The sequence below is a fragment of the Carcharodon carcharias genome, chromosome 10 (assembly GCF_017639515.1).
Source record: "Carcharodon carcharias isolate sCarCar2 chromosome 10, sCarCar2.pri, whole genome shotgun sequence".
Taxonomy (NCBI): domain Eukaryota; kingdom Metazoa; phylum Chordata; class Chondrichthyes; order Lamniformes; family Lamnidae; genus Carcharodon; species Carcharodon carcharias.
This window is the reverse complement of record NC_054476.1, coordinates 42,406,795-42,425,681: the sequence shown is the minus strand read 5'-3', so window position 1 is coordinate 42,425,681 and position 18,887 is coordinate 42,406,795. Positions and strand designations below refer to the sequence as shown.

Genomic DNA, 18,887 nt, shown 5'->3' with positions numbered 1-18,887 from the left:
GAAGTGGCCTCAGGCAAGGGAAGAAGCTGCAGGATTAGGGCTGTACTGGAGAAGGAGGGTATCCCAGGGTGTGTGTGAGGGCATATGTTGATCTGTGCAAGTGGCCTCAAGATGGTGAGGGCTGAGGAGGCAGTCTCCAGAGGTGAAGAGGCCAGATGGAGATGTGAGGGTGTGTGTGAGAATGGGTGATGTCCCTTGAGCTGGCAGTGAATGAGATGCCAGTGAATGTGTGTGAGTTTAGAGTGATGAGATGGTTGCCATATCCTGGCTGCACGGATGAGATCATTCATCCTCTATCTGCATTGGATGGCCAACCTCTTTTGTGCAGCATTGGCATTGATCACCACTGCCTCCCAAGCTTGGTTGGTAACGCCACTGCCAATCCTGCAGCCAGAGTGGGGGTAGAGAACATCGCGGTGGGCCTCCACAGCATCCAAAAGGCGTTCCAGTGATGTGTCATTAAACCTGGGGGCTGCAGTCGTTTTGCCTTTTGTTGACATCTTCCCTGCAGTAGTCCTGGGCTGGAAGCACTGAGATATGTGCATGCGCTAGGACTTTAAATATGGCATCCAGTGTGATGAAACCCACTCACCATCGAAATGGTGTGTTTCCCAGGAATACATAACTACTGCAGGAGATTTGGGATGATAAGGAGTGAAAACCTGCCATTGTAGCCAGCAAGTAAAATGTCATTTTAACCACCCACCACTGCACTTAGTGCAAATCTGGGACAATTCTGCCCTTAATGTATATGCAGAGCTCTGCTCTGCAACACTGATTCATGGTGAAATTTCTAACAGGACAGTCACCTCTTTTCTAACATGGGAGGTTTAAAGGTGGTCCAAGGCCATTTTCAAACTGCTAAGCTAATTTCCTGAGGTTAGTTAGTTAAATAAAATATTGTGGTAGGAACAAGAAGAGTAATGTAACTAAAATTTAAAGAGAAAAGATCAATTAAAAAGGGGTGTCAAAATCAGAGATGGCAGGAGGCAACATTTTGAAGGCCTTTGAAGAAAAGGCTCAGAAGGCCCTTCAATCCATGAGCAGCCTTAGTCAAAAGGGGAGAGAGCCAAGACTAGGGAGTGATAGGCATATACAAAGGGGATGGTAATCCAAGATGCAGGCACAATTCTACAGGGGAATAATCGAACAGGTCAACATCCGAGCCTTTGAGGTGGGGGAGGCAGTGCCTCATGAGATACTTGCAAGAAAGGTTGCCAGCTATGTCATTCCACAGCACCATCCCCACAGATGAGCATTGCATCATGCCTAAAGAAGATGAATCAACTGATTCACCAGTGCCTTTCAGAGAAGGAAACTAGTTATCATTACTCAGTTCAGTCTAAATGTGACTTCAGTCCCATATTATGTGGTTGACTCTTAATGACCTTAGGAAATAAATACTGTACTCTTTTGGCCCACAGCCCAAGAACAGATAGTATCAAACACAAGCTCACAGAAAATGTCTAACTGTCACCAAATAGGCTACAGTTAAACTGTTCAGCATGCACTGTAACTGCACTAAGTGGCAGAAGGCTAGATTCTGTGTTCTATTTCTGCTCAACTTCAATTGAATTTGGGGCAGAAAGGATCAGAAAATGTACCATGGAGCAATTCTAATAGCTGCCCAGCAAGCCCTGCCATTTACAAGATCTTTCACTCAAAACTACAGTGGATGTTGTGTGAGCCAACTCACATTTGGACAGAGATAAAAACAAAAAACTGCAGATGCTGGAAATCCCAAACAAAAACAGAATTACCTGGAAAAACTCAGCAGGTCTGGCAGCATCGGCGGAGAAGAAAAAAGTTGATGTTTCGAGTCCTTATGACCCTTCAGAAGTTGAAGGGTCATGAGGACTCGAAGCATCAACTTTTTTCTTCTTTGCCGATGCTGCCAGACCTGCTGAGTTTTTCCAGGTAATTCATTTTTTGTTTCATATTTGGACAGGCATATTCTGTTGATAAGTTGATGATGGGAACACGTCATGCAATTTACTGCCTACAATTAACATCTGTGCAACACTGGACTACATACATAGGAATACATAAGATATACAGAACAGAAACAGGCATTTGATCCAACCAGTCCATGCTGAGGTTTATGCTCCACTCAAGCATAAGAACATAAGAACTAAGAGCAGGAGTAGGCAATTCAGCCCCTTGAGCCTGCCCCGCCATTCAATATGATCATGGCTGATCTCATTTCGGCCTCAACTTCAATACCCCGCCCTCTTCCTGTGACCTTGCAACCCTTTACTAATTAAAAATCTGTCTGTCCCCCTTAAATTTATTCAGCATCCCGGCATCCGCTGCACTCTGAGGTAGTGAATTCCACAGATTCACGACCCTTTGAGGAAAGTAATTCTTCCTCATCTCTGATTTAAATCTACCATCCCTTAGCCTAAAACTATGATCTCTCATTCTGGAATGCTCCACAATGGGAAACATCCGCTCCACGTCTACTTTGTCTATCCCCTATTACATCTTATATATCTCAATTAGGTCTCCTCTCATCCTTCTAAACTCTAGCGAGTATAGGCCTAAACTGCTCAATCTCTCCTCATAAGACAAGCCCCGCATCTCTGGAATCAATCTAGTGAACCTCCTCTGAACCGCCTCCAATGCAACTACGTCCTTCCTCAAGTAAGGGGACAAAAACTGCGCACAGTACTCCAGATGCGGTCTCACCAATGCCTTGTACAGTGGGAACAACGCTCCCCTATTTTTATACTCTATTCCTTTAGCAATAAATGCCACAATTCCATTTGCCTTCCTTATTACCTGCTGTACCTGCATACTAGTTTTCAGTAATTCGTGCACGAGGACACCCAGATCCCTCTGCTCTGAAGCATTCTGAACCTCCTCCTGTCTTTCCTCATCTAAATCTATCATCATAACCCTCGATTCCCCTTTCCCACATATGCTTGTCTAGCTTCTTCCTAAATGAATCTATACTATTTACCTGTGATAGTGAGTTCCACATTCTCAGCATTCTTTAGGTGAAGAAGTTTCTTTGGAATTTCATATTAGATTTCTTGGTGACTATCTTATATTGATGGCCTCCTGTTATGACACTTCTAAGGTGATTGAGGAAGGTGGGGTTGGGGTGGTGGTTGGACGGTGTGTGGTGGGTAAGGAATTAGAAATTAATGGACTACCTTGCCTAGTCAAAGAATGCTTTTTAAAGAAGTCATTCTTTCTGCACCCCTGGCTGGTGTCACCACCAGAGGTGGGCAACCTAAGCAATAATGGAAATGACCCCAACACCTCCAATAAAATTCAAATAACACGGCCTCAGGAAAATAGACTGAGGTCAGAGCACAGGGTGCCAAGTGGGCACAAAGATAACCTTCCAGGATTCCTTACAGGTTAGAAAACCTTGCCAAGAATGATTTATGCTGTCTTTATTCAACTGAACCTTGTTCAAGCTCCATTGCTTGTCTATTTTGCATATCTTCACAGTCATTTCTCTCTTTGGGGAATGATGTAAAGTGTTGGAAGGATTTTGCAGGATTGGCAACCTGTTTTGAACCACATGAAAACCCCTTCCCTGGTTATCAAGTCTTAGCGTGGGACTTGAACCCAGGGTCTTTAGCTCAGGGGTGCTACTAACTGAGCCACTCAGGCTGAACTGTGCATCAATGACTATACATAAGAGCGCTAGAGAAATACCATCAGCAATGCCTCTGCCACATCCTTGGGTTCAACGGGAGGACCTTTGAACAAATGCCAGTGTCCTTCTTGAAGTCAGCTCCACAAGCATTAAGGCAAAACTCCTGCAAAATCAATGAGGATGGGCTGCAAGCTGTGTCCAGATGGCTGAAAAGTGTCTCCTTCGCCTGGTCTGGTCTTTTCAACTCTCAAATGGCCAAAGTTCCAGGAGAGGGAAAAGAAAATGCTTCAAACACACTCTGAAGCTCTCCTTGAGGCATGGTTGCATTGACATTAATGAGACTGGGAGGAGTTTACTTTTAATCATTCATAATAGTGACAACTTATCCAGCAAGCTGCATCATGCTTTAGGTTACACGGGGCAGAATCTTCGGCTCGGCAAGTGGGGGCAGGGCCTGCTCGCCGAGGCTTAAAGTGATTCGCGGTGATGTCGGGAGTGCGTCCCAACGTCACTGTGCACCATTCAGGTTTTCAGTTCGGCGGGTGTGTACCTGAGTCGGCTGCGCGCCTGCCAAACTGTTAAAGGCCTATTAAGACCAGTTAACTATCAACTAAAGCAATAAACTGAGCTGCCCGTCCAACCTTAAGGTTGATGAGCAAGCGAAGAGCCCAGGCAGCCGTCGCATTTTTCATGGAACCTCACCCACGTGCGGGATGAGGTTTCATGAAGGTCTTTAAAGTCTTGTAAAAATTTTAAATAAAATTAATAGACATGTCCCAGCTTATGTGACAGTTTCACATGAGGGGACATGTCTTAAAAAATTTTTTATCCCTTCTTTAAATTTTTCTTGTCTTAAACTAATCTCCCTGAGGCACCTCTGAGCACAGGGAGTGCTCAGCACTTCCAGGTGCACGTCACGCTGGACGGGCCTTAATTGGCCTGTGCCCACTCCTGTCCAACCTCCCTGACGGGGAGAAAATTCTCCCCGTAGTCTTGATGATGAGGCAGAGTGGTGGCAGGGAAGGAAAGAAAAGGAAGCAAATCCTGCGCTCTGGATCCAACTACCTCATGGGACATCCTGCCCCATGTGCCCACAGATCTACGGGTCAAGAATCGGCCTGTTCAGTCACATGATGACCTATGGTAGAAAGTTGCGACTCTGAGTAGGCGTTATCCTCAAATTGAGAGACAGCCGACAGTGACGATATTTATTGACCTCATTTTTGTTTGGATTCTGGGCGACCAATGTCTATGAGCTGGCTCCTGGTGGTTGCACTGCTAAATCCATAAGTCTTGTCCTAATGACAGGTTGGCAGACACACAAGGAACTGGGTTTCATAAAGTCAGCTACTGGGACAAAGGATCCAGATTTAGCAATGTTAACACCTGGAGCTGGCTCAGAGGCACTAAACTAATTGAATAAAAGTTAAAATACCAACTGTATAAAAAACAGCTTTGGATGGGCAGGAGCCATTGGATAGCAATCAAGAGAAGGAACCCTACATAACTCTCCCCTCTCAAACCATTTGGAGGGTCCCAATTACTGCTCCAGCAGTAAAAGAGCATTTTCTTTTTTAAGCAACAGTTGGTGACCTTTCTATTCAAACCACATCACACTGCACTCAAACACAAATCATTTCTTAATTTTCCTCAAGCGGTGTATATCTCCTGTTCATCAAAACAGCATGTGTTCTAAAGTTACACCCCAATACTAGTAAAAGTAGGAATCATCAGTAGATGTTTGTGGTATAATGCTCATCCATCCAACTCAGTATTGCGCATTTCTTTTAGAAAAAGCACAACACAGCTTTTTTGTTCCTCTGCAAGAAGGATTTAGTTTAAATGATGTGTTGTGTACATATGATTTGTAACCATCTCAAATTATAGCTGGTGTGTCCCAATAAAAGTAATAGCATTTATTTTAAGTGACAATATATCATTTACAAGGCTTCAGTATAACCTTACCTACGAGCCAAAGTCCAATTTATATTATTTATTTAGATTTTGATTTAAGGATTTATTTTTCAAAAGCTTTCAGGTCTTTAAAAAAACCCACACATGCATGCCTAATCAGCTTCAATTTGAATTATAATATAACATTTCAAGATGACAGAAAGCAGTAATTAGGAATTAAAATATTGATTAATAAACAGTTGAATTTTCAAACAGTCTGCATGCATTTGAGGGATAGCTAACTGCTCCCTAAGTAATTAACTTGGCATCTTTAGATTATCTATAAGTTATCACTGACTGGGCTCTATTTTTGTCATTCACTGATCCTAAGGGTCACTCCACTGTCTAAATGGCCTACTAAAATTGTAGTGTTGAAAGCTGTTGTTAAGTGAATTGCCCAAAGTCAAACTGACCCATAGACAACAGTAACATTCCCTTTGTGATCCTTCATTCATGCTGAGTTAGTTGATCTCCACCTGGGTGGTACCAGGTCATTATAATTGGGAAGGAGGAGAAAACAAAATCAGCCAGAGTTCCCAGTATTAATTGTTGCCAATGACCCCTGTATGAAAGCCTGTGTGTTTATAAAAATTATAGGGTGAGTACTGAATCAGGAAAGCTTGTGATGACTCTCATAATTGAACAGCTTGCTACCACTCATTACCAGACTCACAGTGAAGATACACCACTTGAGAAAGATTCCGGGTGGCTGGCAGCTTGCATGAGTAGGCACCTTCTGGACAGGAGAGGAATGGGCAGTAACTTTGGATTTTATAAACAGAGAACAATTATGGAATTGTGATGAAGTAAGTCAGGTAATATGTTATCCAGACCATGTAGCCAGCCAAGAACAAAACTACACTTTGTTTTTGAACAACTTGGCACATGTTGAATACTGTGAAATAATATTTCCTCATTGTTACATTTGGAGGATAAAAAGAAACCTTTTGGTTTCATAAGTTTGCCTTCTAAACTGCAATCAACAGCCTTGATTGTTGAGAATGTTAAAGAATTCCCTCCATATGAATTCTTAGACAGAGGAAATTTGAACCATCAATTCAAACCTGAGGGAAAAAAAGGACTTATTATTGCTAACTCCATATGGAGTCAATTCTATCATAATGGATAATCAGTCCCTTTTTAAATTTGTCTAATATTGTTGCAAACCACGTTCGGATTAGTCCATTTCCTGCTTATATGTCTTGTGTTCTTATCCCCATTCCCTTCTGACAAAGTAAGCTAAAACAAACACACGACCCGGGCAGCATAGGAGCTGCAAACCCACCACATGTGAGAGAACAAAAGGCTTCACTGAAGCCTTTGTGGTATCTGCTAATGTTTTACATCTGAGCATTTAAAAAAAAGGACCTAGAGATTGTGGGGTGCATTAAGTCAAACTCACAGTTGACTGGAAGTAAAGGAAAATCTTAGTCTTTCCTTTTGACCACAGTCACTCTGTGCGATAACTGTTCCACTGTTTCACCTACACACTATCTAAAGTTTAAATTCTTGTCCAGAAATATTTATCTTTGTTCCCGGTGTAACTTTCAACATTTACTGTTTCTTGCCTTTTCTTTCTAAACTACCATGGGAACTGTTACAAATATTTATGCATGACAAATATTGGCGCAGGAAGAATTGTTTCTCTTTGCAGTTACAGATGAGAATCACAAAAGTAGATGTTGCAATGTCATGCAAGCACTACCCACAGTTTACACCTAGATGTTGCAGGAGTTTAAATAAGTTACATTATAGCTGGAATTTGCTTTTACTGGTTTTCAGCCTTGCTTCAGCTTAACCAAATGTGGTGTTTTATTCAGTTGTCAATCCAATGAATTCAGAAGCAGCAATTCAACAAAACTGGAACAAGGCTTTTGAAAATCAAAAATTCATTGTTGATCGTATCCTCTGGGAAAATTGTTAGGAAACGTCTGTAAAATTAACCAAAAAACACCTGCCAAATAACACGCTAGGGATAATTTTGACTTTGGTCGATAGCGTAAAACACGCAATATTGAAGTCCATGGAAATAAACATCAGGGGAAGAATTTAGTGGTTGGCCAAGCTGATATCGCCCATTTCACACTATCACCGCCTGTGAGTGAGAGAGGGAGAGACACAAAGACACAGATCAGAGAGATATGCACAAAGCAGAAAGAGATGCAAGGTGTGAGAAACAAATATAAGAGAGAGGCACACTCACAAAGGAAGGAGAGTCAAACAAACAAAATAGAGAGATGCAAACATGCACAAAAAGTCTGTAGAACACATACCTTTGCACAAAGAGTGATAGGCAAACATGTACAGTGAGACACCCATGAACACACAAAGAGGTACAGAAAAAATTGAGGACACAGATCCAGATGCGAACAGATGCTGCCTTTACTGTGTAACAGTGCCAGCACTGGAAGTCCAACTTTGGGGTCACTGTTGTAAAGCACATGAGGTAGCACCGTTTCTTAGGAGATACTGAAAGAAAAACTTGCGTTGACATTGCAACTTTCCTGACCTCAGGATGTCCCAAAGAGTTTTACAATAAATAAAGTACATTTTTTTTAAGTAGCTACTGTTGTGTCAAGGGATCTTATGGCACGGTGGTAGATTCCCTTCCTCTGAGCCAAAAGCTCTGGGTTCAAGTCCCACTCCGGGACTTGATGGCCACAGAAGATGCATTTATAATCTGGCCAAACAAGTTGATTATCAACCTGCGAGTCCTTCCAATATGCCTATGGCAGGCGGTAAGAGCAGGAGAGTCAACTGATCAGCCAGAACCTGCAAAAGGCAAACCACTGCAGTACTTTGCCAAGCATGACCATGGACCAACATACTGAAGTCCAACATGCTCAATGCCCTCCTATGGTATGGTACCTGAAGAGAGTATGTTACTGCCGTAATGTAGAAATATGACAGTGGCAAATATCAGCAAGTGCACTGGGGACAATACTCCCTGCTCCTCTTTGAAATTGTGCCATGGGATCATTTATATCCACCTGAAAGGGCAGACTTTGTTTAGCCAAAAGACAGTGGGCTGGATTTTCACTAGGTTAAGATGACTTGGGGGCCCTTTAAAAATGGCATCCAGATCCAGATTCTGGAATTTCTGAATTTTGGGAATGCCTTTTAAGGGTGTGGGATGGTTCGGGTCACAGGCCCACATCCTACACTCATGACTAGGCTGGCTCCATTGCAAGGATAGGTATGTCCTAGTCCTCTGCAATTTTCTTGGAGTCGGGCCAGCTTTTCAAAGAGTCAAGGTTCACAGCATCTCAGAGGTGTCATGAACCATAATCTGCATGAGGGAACCTTTTGAAAGGTAAGTTCAACAGGTCCTCCACATGACACCCTAAGGTTTTCCGCCATCCAACCCTTATGGCCCCTCATGCCCCTATGCCAAGGTATGCCCCCCAAGCCTCTTTATGTACATGTGGCTGAGAGCCCAGACATCCATTAGTCTGTTGAAATACCTGAGCTCCAGGGAAAACATTGTTTGAGTGTCAGCTTTGGCTCTTTGGGCTGTCAATGTCACAATGTTTATTTGTGCATGATAAAGAGGTTTCCAGTGCTTGCAGTTTCTTTTACTGATACTTTAAAGTTTCTGGATGATTGACACTTGGGTGGTAGTAAAAATGAGTTTTCTTTAAAAAGTGGAAAGTTTCCAACAAATGACTGTTTTACAGCTTTTATTTGCACATCCTACTGTCACGGTAGCATCCATTGCTTCTATACTGTTTATAGTGGGTAGATGGGCATTGAAGTGGTATAGCTCGGCATGGGGGTATGAGGGGCCTCAGTACTGCACTGGAGTGCTGCCCTTAATTTTCGTGCTTAAGTCTCCAGAATGGAGGTTGAACCCATGACTTTCGAAATTCAGAGGCAAGATTACTACCACTGGGCCACAGCTGACACTGGTACCCACCTTTGTGGATGGTTTGCGCTAGCAGCCCAGAACAACAGATGTTCCACCCACAATTATAAATGCTGCCACCAGAGGGAGAGGTTGCTATCATCTCTCATCTCAGTGGGACGGAGCAATCAGCGGGCTCATGTAGGCCAGTGATGTGGTTTCTTGTTCACTGATCTGAATCAATCAGAAATGCCAGCTGCTAAAATATGAAGCCATGATTTGTGACTTTAAAACAACTGTGCAAATGTAGATGCTTGTATGCAATAGAGGGTCAGAGAATTTGATTTCAAGAAATGAGCTGGTGTCAGAACTTCCAAATGATCTGAGTTACAACTCTAAACATATTTATATTTGAAGACCATGGAGTCAAAGAGCTTTGTAAAGAGCATAAGCTATTTAAACAATCCACTTTTCCGGGAGGACTGCTGATTTCTCATGGGCCAATCCTCTGGTTTAATGGGAAGGCTAAACGTAGTCCATCCGCTTAGGTGGGATGATTGAGCCTCCGTCAGCTGAGAAAATCAATTCGGTCATTGGGTGGAACAGCCAAGTCTCAAAGCTGACTTTTCAGTTTGAGCAATTCAGCAACCTCCTCCCCTTGTTGGCTTTGCAGTCAGCTGTGAGACTCAGCCGTTCTAACACAACACAAAACAGACTGACATGGCAGCTGACTGAAATGCTAGTCAGCTGTGACTTCTGTTTGGAGCAATGATCGGTTAATTAGAAAGGAGCAGCTTTCCTGATTAAATGGCTTCTACTTCATTACGTTCAGAGTGCGTTTTGTAGACTTCTTCTTTCTGTCCATTTGGGTTTGCACCTTTTTCTCTGTCCATCAAATAACACCATTACATTTATTAAGCTTTCCTTTTTGGTTTATGTCCCATGACACAGTGAGGAGGAAAGTTCTTGCTTTTTCTCTTCTCTCAGCATCTGCACAGCAGCCAGAAACCCCTCTTCCCCTCTGCAAGGCACCAGAGAGAGAAGCAGGACCATGGAGAATGACTCAATCTCATGGTGTTGTTCGAGCCGGAGCCCTCCAGTGATTTTCTTCAAAGAAGATTTATTAGATCGAACGCTTTGGCCTAAGTTTTCCGGTATCGCCCACCACGGGAATTGTCGTGGACGGGACGGAAAGTTTGACAGACCAGCAAAAGGTCTGTTCACTTTGGGCGGGAATTTCTGGCCCCGTGGCAGGTGGGACTGGAAAATCCCACCCTTTGAGTGGGTTCTTCCTTAATGGCTTCAGCACAGCTGCTGGAACACTCCTGCTGCTCATGTGAAGACCATTGAAATGCTATTGGCCAGCAACTTCTGGGGAGATCAAGCCTCTGAGGGCACAGATGCAAACTGTAGCATTTGGCAGTGGCTGAGCCCATCAGGTTCAGCTGCCTATCTATTATTATGGTTAGCATTGTCTGAGGAGGTGGCAAGGAAGAAGATATGTTGATGTCTTGTGACAGGTTGATGGTGGGATCAAAATGACATTATCATATCCTATTTGAATGTACTGATGAGGCACTTGCTTGTTTCTGTTGTGTGCGTTTCTGATCTGAGTCAGCACTGAAGTTTAAATCGTCTTTGGTGGGAATGGGGTCAGAAAACAATTTTTGAGATTTTAACTGCTCTTCTGTACCCTTAAAGTCAGAAAATGAGTACCATATTATGTTAGCACACCCTGGTCCAATTATCCTTATCCTCTGGAGCTAAACTATCAGGAAACTACGCTTCACAACACCATTACAGATTCACTAGATTTCAATAAATATGCTAATGAGATGATTATTGGCAATTTTCTTTGGGAGAATTTATGCTTAATTATATAAATTTGAGAAGCATATGGAACTCTTTGCCTGTTTACTCATGGGCCCATGCTTTCCTCAACTCTCCACCCATGTTCAGACAGTTTCAGGACCTACAGATAATTTAGAAGGATTAATCCACCGGACAACCAGGGAACATGTGACTACCAAAAGGTCGTAAGAGAATTAAAAGTTTGTCATACCTACAAGACCACCACTTCCAAATGATTTGAGTTAGAACTCTAAACATACTTATATTTGAAGATCATGGAGTCGAGGAGCTCTATAAGGAGAATAAACTATTTAAACAAGGCAGAGATAAACTAGACATCCACTTTTCCAGCAGAACTGCTGATTCCTCATGGACTAATCCTCTGGTTTAATGGGAGGGCCAAACATAGTCCATCCAGTTAGGTGGGATGATTGAGTGTCTGTCAGCTGAGAAAATCCCCAAAATATGACCTCTGTTGAGTGCAGACACATTGATCTCCACCAGCATTTATACCACCAGAAAACTCAGTTGCCTGTTCCCCTTCTAAATTGTGGAGAAACTCTGATAGATGTACCCCTAATGTGATATTTGAGGGACTGGGAGGATGCAGGCAAGTTATCAGTTGGAAGGGTGGGGCCATAACCCAGATTCATCTAGTGTCAGAATGAAAAGTGGCAGGACAGTCTTCTACCTGCCCTGTCCTTCCAGAACTCAGAACTGCTTTTGGGGGTGGAGTGGGAGGAAATAGGCCTTGAGGAGCTGTGATACAGGTTTGTATTGAGTGAGATCAGATGGCACACACATGAACTCATTTGGGCACATCTGGAAATGCCCCAAATGGAATCAAATAATTCCAAAGTACATTTGTAACTATAAAATGACTCTGCATTTATTATCTATAACAATATGTGATTTTCAAAAATAGTTATAATGGAGCAATAATGGCAGCATTAAACATGGTGTTAATTAGAATCACAATGTGTAGGCTGCTGATAATATTCAAGGAAAAAAATGACGAATAAGGAGGAGAAAAGAAAAATTGTGAAGCTGATGTAAAAGTACTAACATTAAAGCAAACTTCTAACCTACTTAACTGTACCCATAAGCTTCTGTTACATCTTGGGGGCACCCACTCACCTTCAGCGTCCTCTGGTCTTGTGAGGTCAATGACCCCTGGACCAACCTTCACATCCTCTCCTGTTTTTCCTGTCAGCTGTTGTGCAAGATTCTCAAAGGGCACCCGTTCCTGCAATAGAAAGAACCGAAAAATCTGTTAGTTTTTTTTTGTGTGACAGTCACTGTGTCAATCTTGGCAACATTAAGTGCTGCTGGATCAGCATCCAGCCTTTACCAGTTATTCATCCATCTTTTTTTACCCCCAAGGAACCTGACTTGTGTTTTACTCCTTACCCTGCTGTTTCAATCTCAAATGAGATAACATAACAGATTGTAGTATTTCAGTATGAGGAAAACCTGTCCATGTTCCCTTTATCAGTATGAAACAATATTAAATGTCACATCTGCTTACATTGGGAGCAGTAAAAAAGCATCTCAGGGAGCTGAAAATTCGGTGACAGATTCTCTTGATCACTGGTTATGCATTGTATAAGGCCAGAGTATTGCCTGCTGTTCAAACTATTCTTGAAAGACAAAAATGCAAACTGTCTCATTCACAAGAAATCAAGCTTGGAAAGATACCCTTGGATAAACTGTGGTCTGCTTTATAACCAAGCTATAGTATGGTGGGAAGTGTGTGACGCAGGTCAAACTGAAAGGCCAGTTTCCAATTTAGAATGAATTTATCTGGTTCCATAACTGAGAGCTGGACTAACTATAGTACAATGAAAGTCTTCCTTCAGAACTGCCTGTGGCGTAAGCTCATGAGTCCGTCTGTGATCAAGTCACCATTGGTCAAATCTGAAGATTTACTTCGAGCCGTTTGCACTCTACTACAGGTGCACTGCTTACAAACAATCACATATGGCACCTTCAATGATAAATATTTAGAAAGTTAAATGCAACTTAAAATCTGTTCATTGATGCTACTGTTGTAGACTGATCATTTTCTAATTTAAGTGTTTATGGTCTCCCATATCCAAATCAAGCTATGGAAAGGTATTATGTTATTGATGCTTATCCATTAAGGAACGAAATAGAAGTTGTCTTAACTAGTTCACTTGAAATCCTTAACAATTACATTGAGAGAAGAGTCCCATCCATTCTACCTGGGCTCGAATAACAGATCCATGCAAGGTCCCTGAGATGAAAGATGAGTTCCATCTTACCACAGTAGAGTATCTATAACCTGATAAATTTCTTTCTGTGTGTCATATAATTTAAGATTTTTCTTACTAGCATGCATGTTTTTCCTTTTTAACAGAAGAAAATACCTCTCCTCTAATTAGATTACACTATCTTGAACAGAATTATAATTCCAGCTTAACTTCACTTCCTTGTGCTTAGTGCACAGCAACTTCCTTCAATCTCTCACTGTTTATGAAAGACATTTCAAATCCGTTCATCAGTATCAAACAGATTTCGATCATCTTGCCTCTTGAATGACACGCTGCTCCAGTTCAGCCAGTACTGCCTCTTTACCTCCATACAATCAATCATATTCTTTCTGAAATGCATCTGAAACAGCTTTATTTCAACAAGTGATTTCTCCTCTTCTTTTGCATACTCTTTTACATTTCCAGGTCTTTGCCAGTATGCTCTTAAATCTGCTGCTTAGACCTAAGTGAATGGTCAGCAATTTCCCTTGTCTACAGCAGGGAAGCATCTTGCACCTCACACAATGACAAAGCTTACAATGGGCCATAGGACAACATTACAAGCACAAGACCATGACTTATTCTTTCATTGCAATGGATGTTCATCTCTAACAGTTACGAGCAGTGTACAGTGTTAGATGTAATGTTTTACTAGGAGCCACTGTGTGCACAAAATGATATCTCACCAATTACACAAAGTTCTAAACAGTCTTTCAGTTGGACAAGAAACTAAGGGTTAAAGTTATGTAACATAACAAATAAAATAAATTTATTTAAAAAAATGTATTTTTATACTTACAACAATAGGATAACTTGGAACTGCTTGAAGACTGTATGCTACATTGTACCTCACTGGTCTAGAACAGTGTGTCACACTGTATGGCATGTCAGTGATCTAGAAATGTGTTATAGTGCATGGTGTCAGATTGATCTAGAACAGCATGTTATACAAAATGGCATCAATTAATTTTGAAGTGTATTCTATGCTGTGGTGACTCATTGATCTAGGACAGCAGGTTACACTACAGGTTGTCCCATTGTTTTAGAAGACCACATAATATTACAAGATGAACATATTGTCCTTACAATTTATATTGCACTCCACTGTAACTTATTCATTATTTTTCAACAGTAAGCCATGCTTAAAAATGTAATTCAACTGGAAGCATAGAATACATAAACTGGTATCTGACTGATCTAGAACTGTTATGTTACACAGTAAAGCAAACACATTAATCTAACACTATAATGCACACTACATGGTGTTTTACTGATTCTTGATAGTAAGTTACACAGGAAGAACACACTAATCTAAAACATATGTTTATATTAATAGTATTGCACTGCTCTAGAACAAAAAATACACGACACACTGAACATACTGATTTAAAATACTAGGTTATATAGCCTGGTGCATTGATTTTAAACTGTGATTTGCTTTATGGTACCTGGAACTGTATGTTGTGTTTAACTGGATCAATGTGATATAGAGTAGTATGTTGCATTGAGTGATACTTCAAACAACATATTTTAAATTTATATCAGGAACATACATTGTTTTTTATAGCAGAAGGTAATGAACAGAGCAATATAGGTTGTTATTTAGTGATTAAGCATAGTGTTTCATTTTGGATATTGAAAACATACACAAATGCATTCCCCTGTTCATACATTTGATGTAACAGAGCAAGTATTTACATCTGAGAAATTGTACCATAAAATTGGGTACATTTACATGTTAATGTAGAATTTCTGATAGGTATTATTTTAACACATGATGTAATCCAAATCATAAGATCCAGGCTTTTGGGTAGCAACTTTGAGCAGACTTCACATGCACAGCACCCTTAATAAAATGTTAATATCAGTGCTGGAGAGAACCATGAGTTTTAATTAAGGGGCAAGTGGAGGTATTTAGTAAAAGTGATCAAAAGGACAGATTCTACACAAGGTTCTGAATGAAACATCAATAACAAGTCAACTACTTTATAAAATGCAGAGGAGGCATTTGAGATTTTGTAAGCTTCTGTGTACTGGAGAAAGGTCAGCCTGAGAAAAAGTATCATTTTACACAATCTGTCTGATAACAAGACCTGCTGCACAGCACATGCTAACGGTAACACTCTCACACAGCACAGTACAAAGGATAAAGAGACAGAAGCCCTTTCTGTCAGCCTAACTGATGCTGCAATTTAACAGTATGAGAAGCTCATACATAAAGATGAGTTGGCTCTGAAGTATAACTGTTCCATTACTTGAGTAAATCTATTTAAAAATCTTGAACATCATGACTTAGTTGAGATGGCTGAAAGATTTGTGTACTTTAAAATAAATTGTACAAACTTTTGCTTTCTTAAGCCTAAATCTAAGTTCACAATGTTAAACAGCTTGAAACAAATATGATAGGCTACAAAGCAAACAAAAAAAGACAATTTAAGAAATTAACTATTGACATTATAAAATGGAGAAGCATTTTCATGTAGAATTTTAATGCAAAAGAGTAAGCAAAGCTAACTCCACAATGATAGAAATTAGTAAGAATGTACCCCTTGTGTGTGCTGAGAGGGGCTAGAGTTTTCTCCTACATTGTAGCTGAATAATTTTTGATCAATTAACTCCTAAGTACCAATGCACAATATTTCAATGATCTTTTACGCTATATGAGATAAAGATTTCTTTTGTGTGCTAGGTTCAGCAAAATTATGAATCTGATTTTGCAGAACTGTGTACACAGAGGAAATCTTTCCCCCACAATCAATATTCCCTCTAAGCCTTGTGGGTACACAGTTGCACAGCAGTCCAGAAGGTGCAACACTGGGCACAAACAGGCCATGCGCAAGCAGCAGCCCCTTTAAGCTGTGGACATATGTGACCCCAAATCAACCTTGAAGGGACCCCACAGTGCAACAAAGAGCCCCTGCATGGCAAGGAGGAATTTGAGAGATCTTCGCTACCAGGTCTTACTCTTGGATCACAATCAAAAACACAAAAGCCCCTATGATAGAACGAGAGCGAGCAGATACTTTTTATTTCAAAAATACAATGTTAGGACAGCTCAATTAGAATTTACTGAAACACGTGAATTTTTTGCTTGTGATTTAATTATCATAATTTATTTTACTACTTAAAGTCAGGGAAGTTTCGTTGCATTCATTTATATACTGGTAATTCTACTACCAGATCAGTTGGAACACATAAGAGTGTCACTGGCTGTTTGGTCTTTGAAATTGTGAAACTGGCCTCAAATTGAGAAACAGACCATACAGAAGGTGACACTGTTATTCAAAAGTTGCAATAAAGAAAAATGAACCTTCTAGTCTGGAGTTTCAAGAAAGCCAAATGTTAATACATCACTTAAGTAATGTAAATAGATATATCTTCCCATGCTTCATCAGTCAATACTAGTCAGGGTGTAACAGATTTCTTTGCAGCAATTGAACCACTGTGTTAGGAAGTTGCTGGTTGCATGCTTTAAGTACCTTTAGATTATGATAAACAAGATACTGCTTATATATTGGATGAAGAGATTGAGATGATGAAGGGCTTGTTAAAGCTGAGGAAATGTTAAATGTTCCAAGGACTGCATCAGCAGCATCAATCATATTCGAGAATTATCACTGTTAATGAAAACGCAGCAATAGTGATGATTGATGGACTCTTGGATTATTGCTAACAGTGACCAAAGTTACAGAGCTGAGGATTTTAATGCCACAATGGTGCACTTTCTTTGATATAAACAGAATGCAAAGAAAAAAACTGTATGGGTTCCGCAAGCCACATAGGAGTTTACAAGATATTTTCAAGTTATCTGAATGATGCACTGTTCATTCCACACTGTTGTTATGACATAAACCTACTGATCTCTCTTCTGCTCTAGCCCAATGATCCAAACAAAGTGAGCACCAAATACAAATACCTTAATAATTAGCAGTCTTTTGAAGAGATGAGGAATCATATGTTAAATTGAAGTCACAGATTCACTTGAGCATTCATCAAAAAGAGTTATAATTGGTTTGAGGGGAAAAGAGGATAAACTGCACAATCCTATTTCCTAAATACAGATCAATTTTACAATACTTACAATGTGGTTACTAAAATGCAAGATTCACTATCATTAAAAAAATTCATAATTTCAGTATTTTGGTAATAGTAAAATGGGAGCCTCAATAAAATAGAACAGAGGTTCCCTGCAAGTCCAATGTTTAATAATAGTGCACATACTTTATTAAACTATACAGATCAGAATATTGAGGCCTTGGTCCATATTGAGTTAATTGATCTCAGCTAGAGTAGTAGTTAAGGTGGGACTACAAGTTTCCCTCATTGCTTTTTTGCCTAGGGAGGGGAAAAAAATCAGATTCCATTCTCGCTCCCGCAACAGTGTGCACGTGAGCGGGTGAATGTGTGGGCAAGATCTGGTCCAGCTGTGATTTCTTGCATGTAAACAGTTTTGCTGACACTTATTGCAAAGAATAAAGCATGGCTGTTTGTGGAACCTGTGGAACGATACATAAGCAAAGAGTCAAGGCTTCAGGAGAACACTGAGGAACAAAAAACATTGACAGAGGTAATTTAGAAAAAAATTCTTAGCCATTCAGTGTCATTTTAGATATAAGGTTGAAGCAATGGGAGTGAATAGGAGTTTATCTCTATTGGTGCTGATGCTGCTGTTGCACATGTAAAGCTCAATAACTCCTCCAAGACAGCCTTCCAAAGATATCATTACAATTGTCAAAATAAAAAGACTCAAAAAAAATGAGAAAAAATAATAAATTGACAGCAAAGTTCATCATCATTCACTGTCACCAATTTTTAAACAAGATTCTGCTGGTAAAACTCTTTCCCCTTTAATTTCAGAGGAAGAATGACACTTCTCTAGCACCTAATTGTCATGTATTTTCCAAAGAAGTGAATAGAATAAAATATGGTATTGTAAATTTTGAATGATGACAAAAGCAGAATTAGAGCAAGGTCCAAGATTACAAAACATTCCATAATTCACAAAATGCCTCCTATAAATAGGAATGTATTGATCCACTTAGATTTAAACCTTGGTTTGGAAATGTCAGAGTAATTCTGAATGGGTTAAAGAGATTAATGAGATTGATTACAGGCAAAGAAACTAATCAGAAGTATCAGGGGTTATCATAAAACTCAAATAAAAGCTTGAATTAGATCAAAGTCTTGAAAGTCACTTTCTAGCATTTGTTATTTAATTCATTTTACTTTTGTTTGGTTCTTTTATTTCTGTTTCTTTACTCCCTTCCAACTTCTTTTCCTGAAAACACTGTGGGTGCTGTGGTTATGATTCTCTGGGCACTCTCCCACTTTTACTCATGCAATCAGTCATTCT

At 40.4% G+C, this 18,887-nt stretch overlaps 1 protein-coding gene across 13 annotated transcripts in view; it reads right to left on the bottom strand.

Moving 5' to 3' along the window:
• Positions 1-18,887, bottom strand: part of sox6 (SRY-box transcription factor 6) — a 724,678-nt gene that overhangs the window by 32,214 nt on the left and 673,577 nt on the right. For 11 of the 13 annotated variants that reach the window (XM_041197601.1, XM_041197599.1, XM_041197600.1 and 8 more), the window contains 2 exons: positions 14,334-14,429; positions 12,399-12,507 (listed from right to left, as the gene is read on the bottom strand). In XM_041197601.1, the coding sequence (XP_041053535.1) occupies positions 12,399-12,507; positions 14,334-14,429 (205 nt within the window). The remainder of the gene's footprint in view (positions 1-12,398; positions 12,508-14,333; positions 14,430-18,887) is intronic. The other 2 variants (XM_041197608.1, XM_041197609.1) reach the window with 1 other exon arrangement.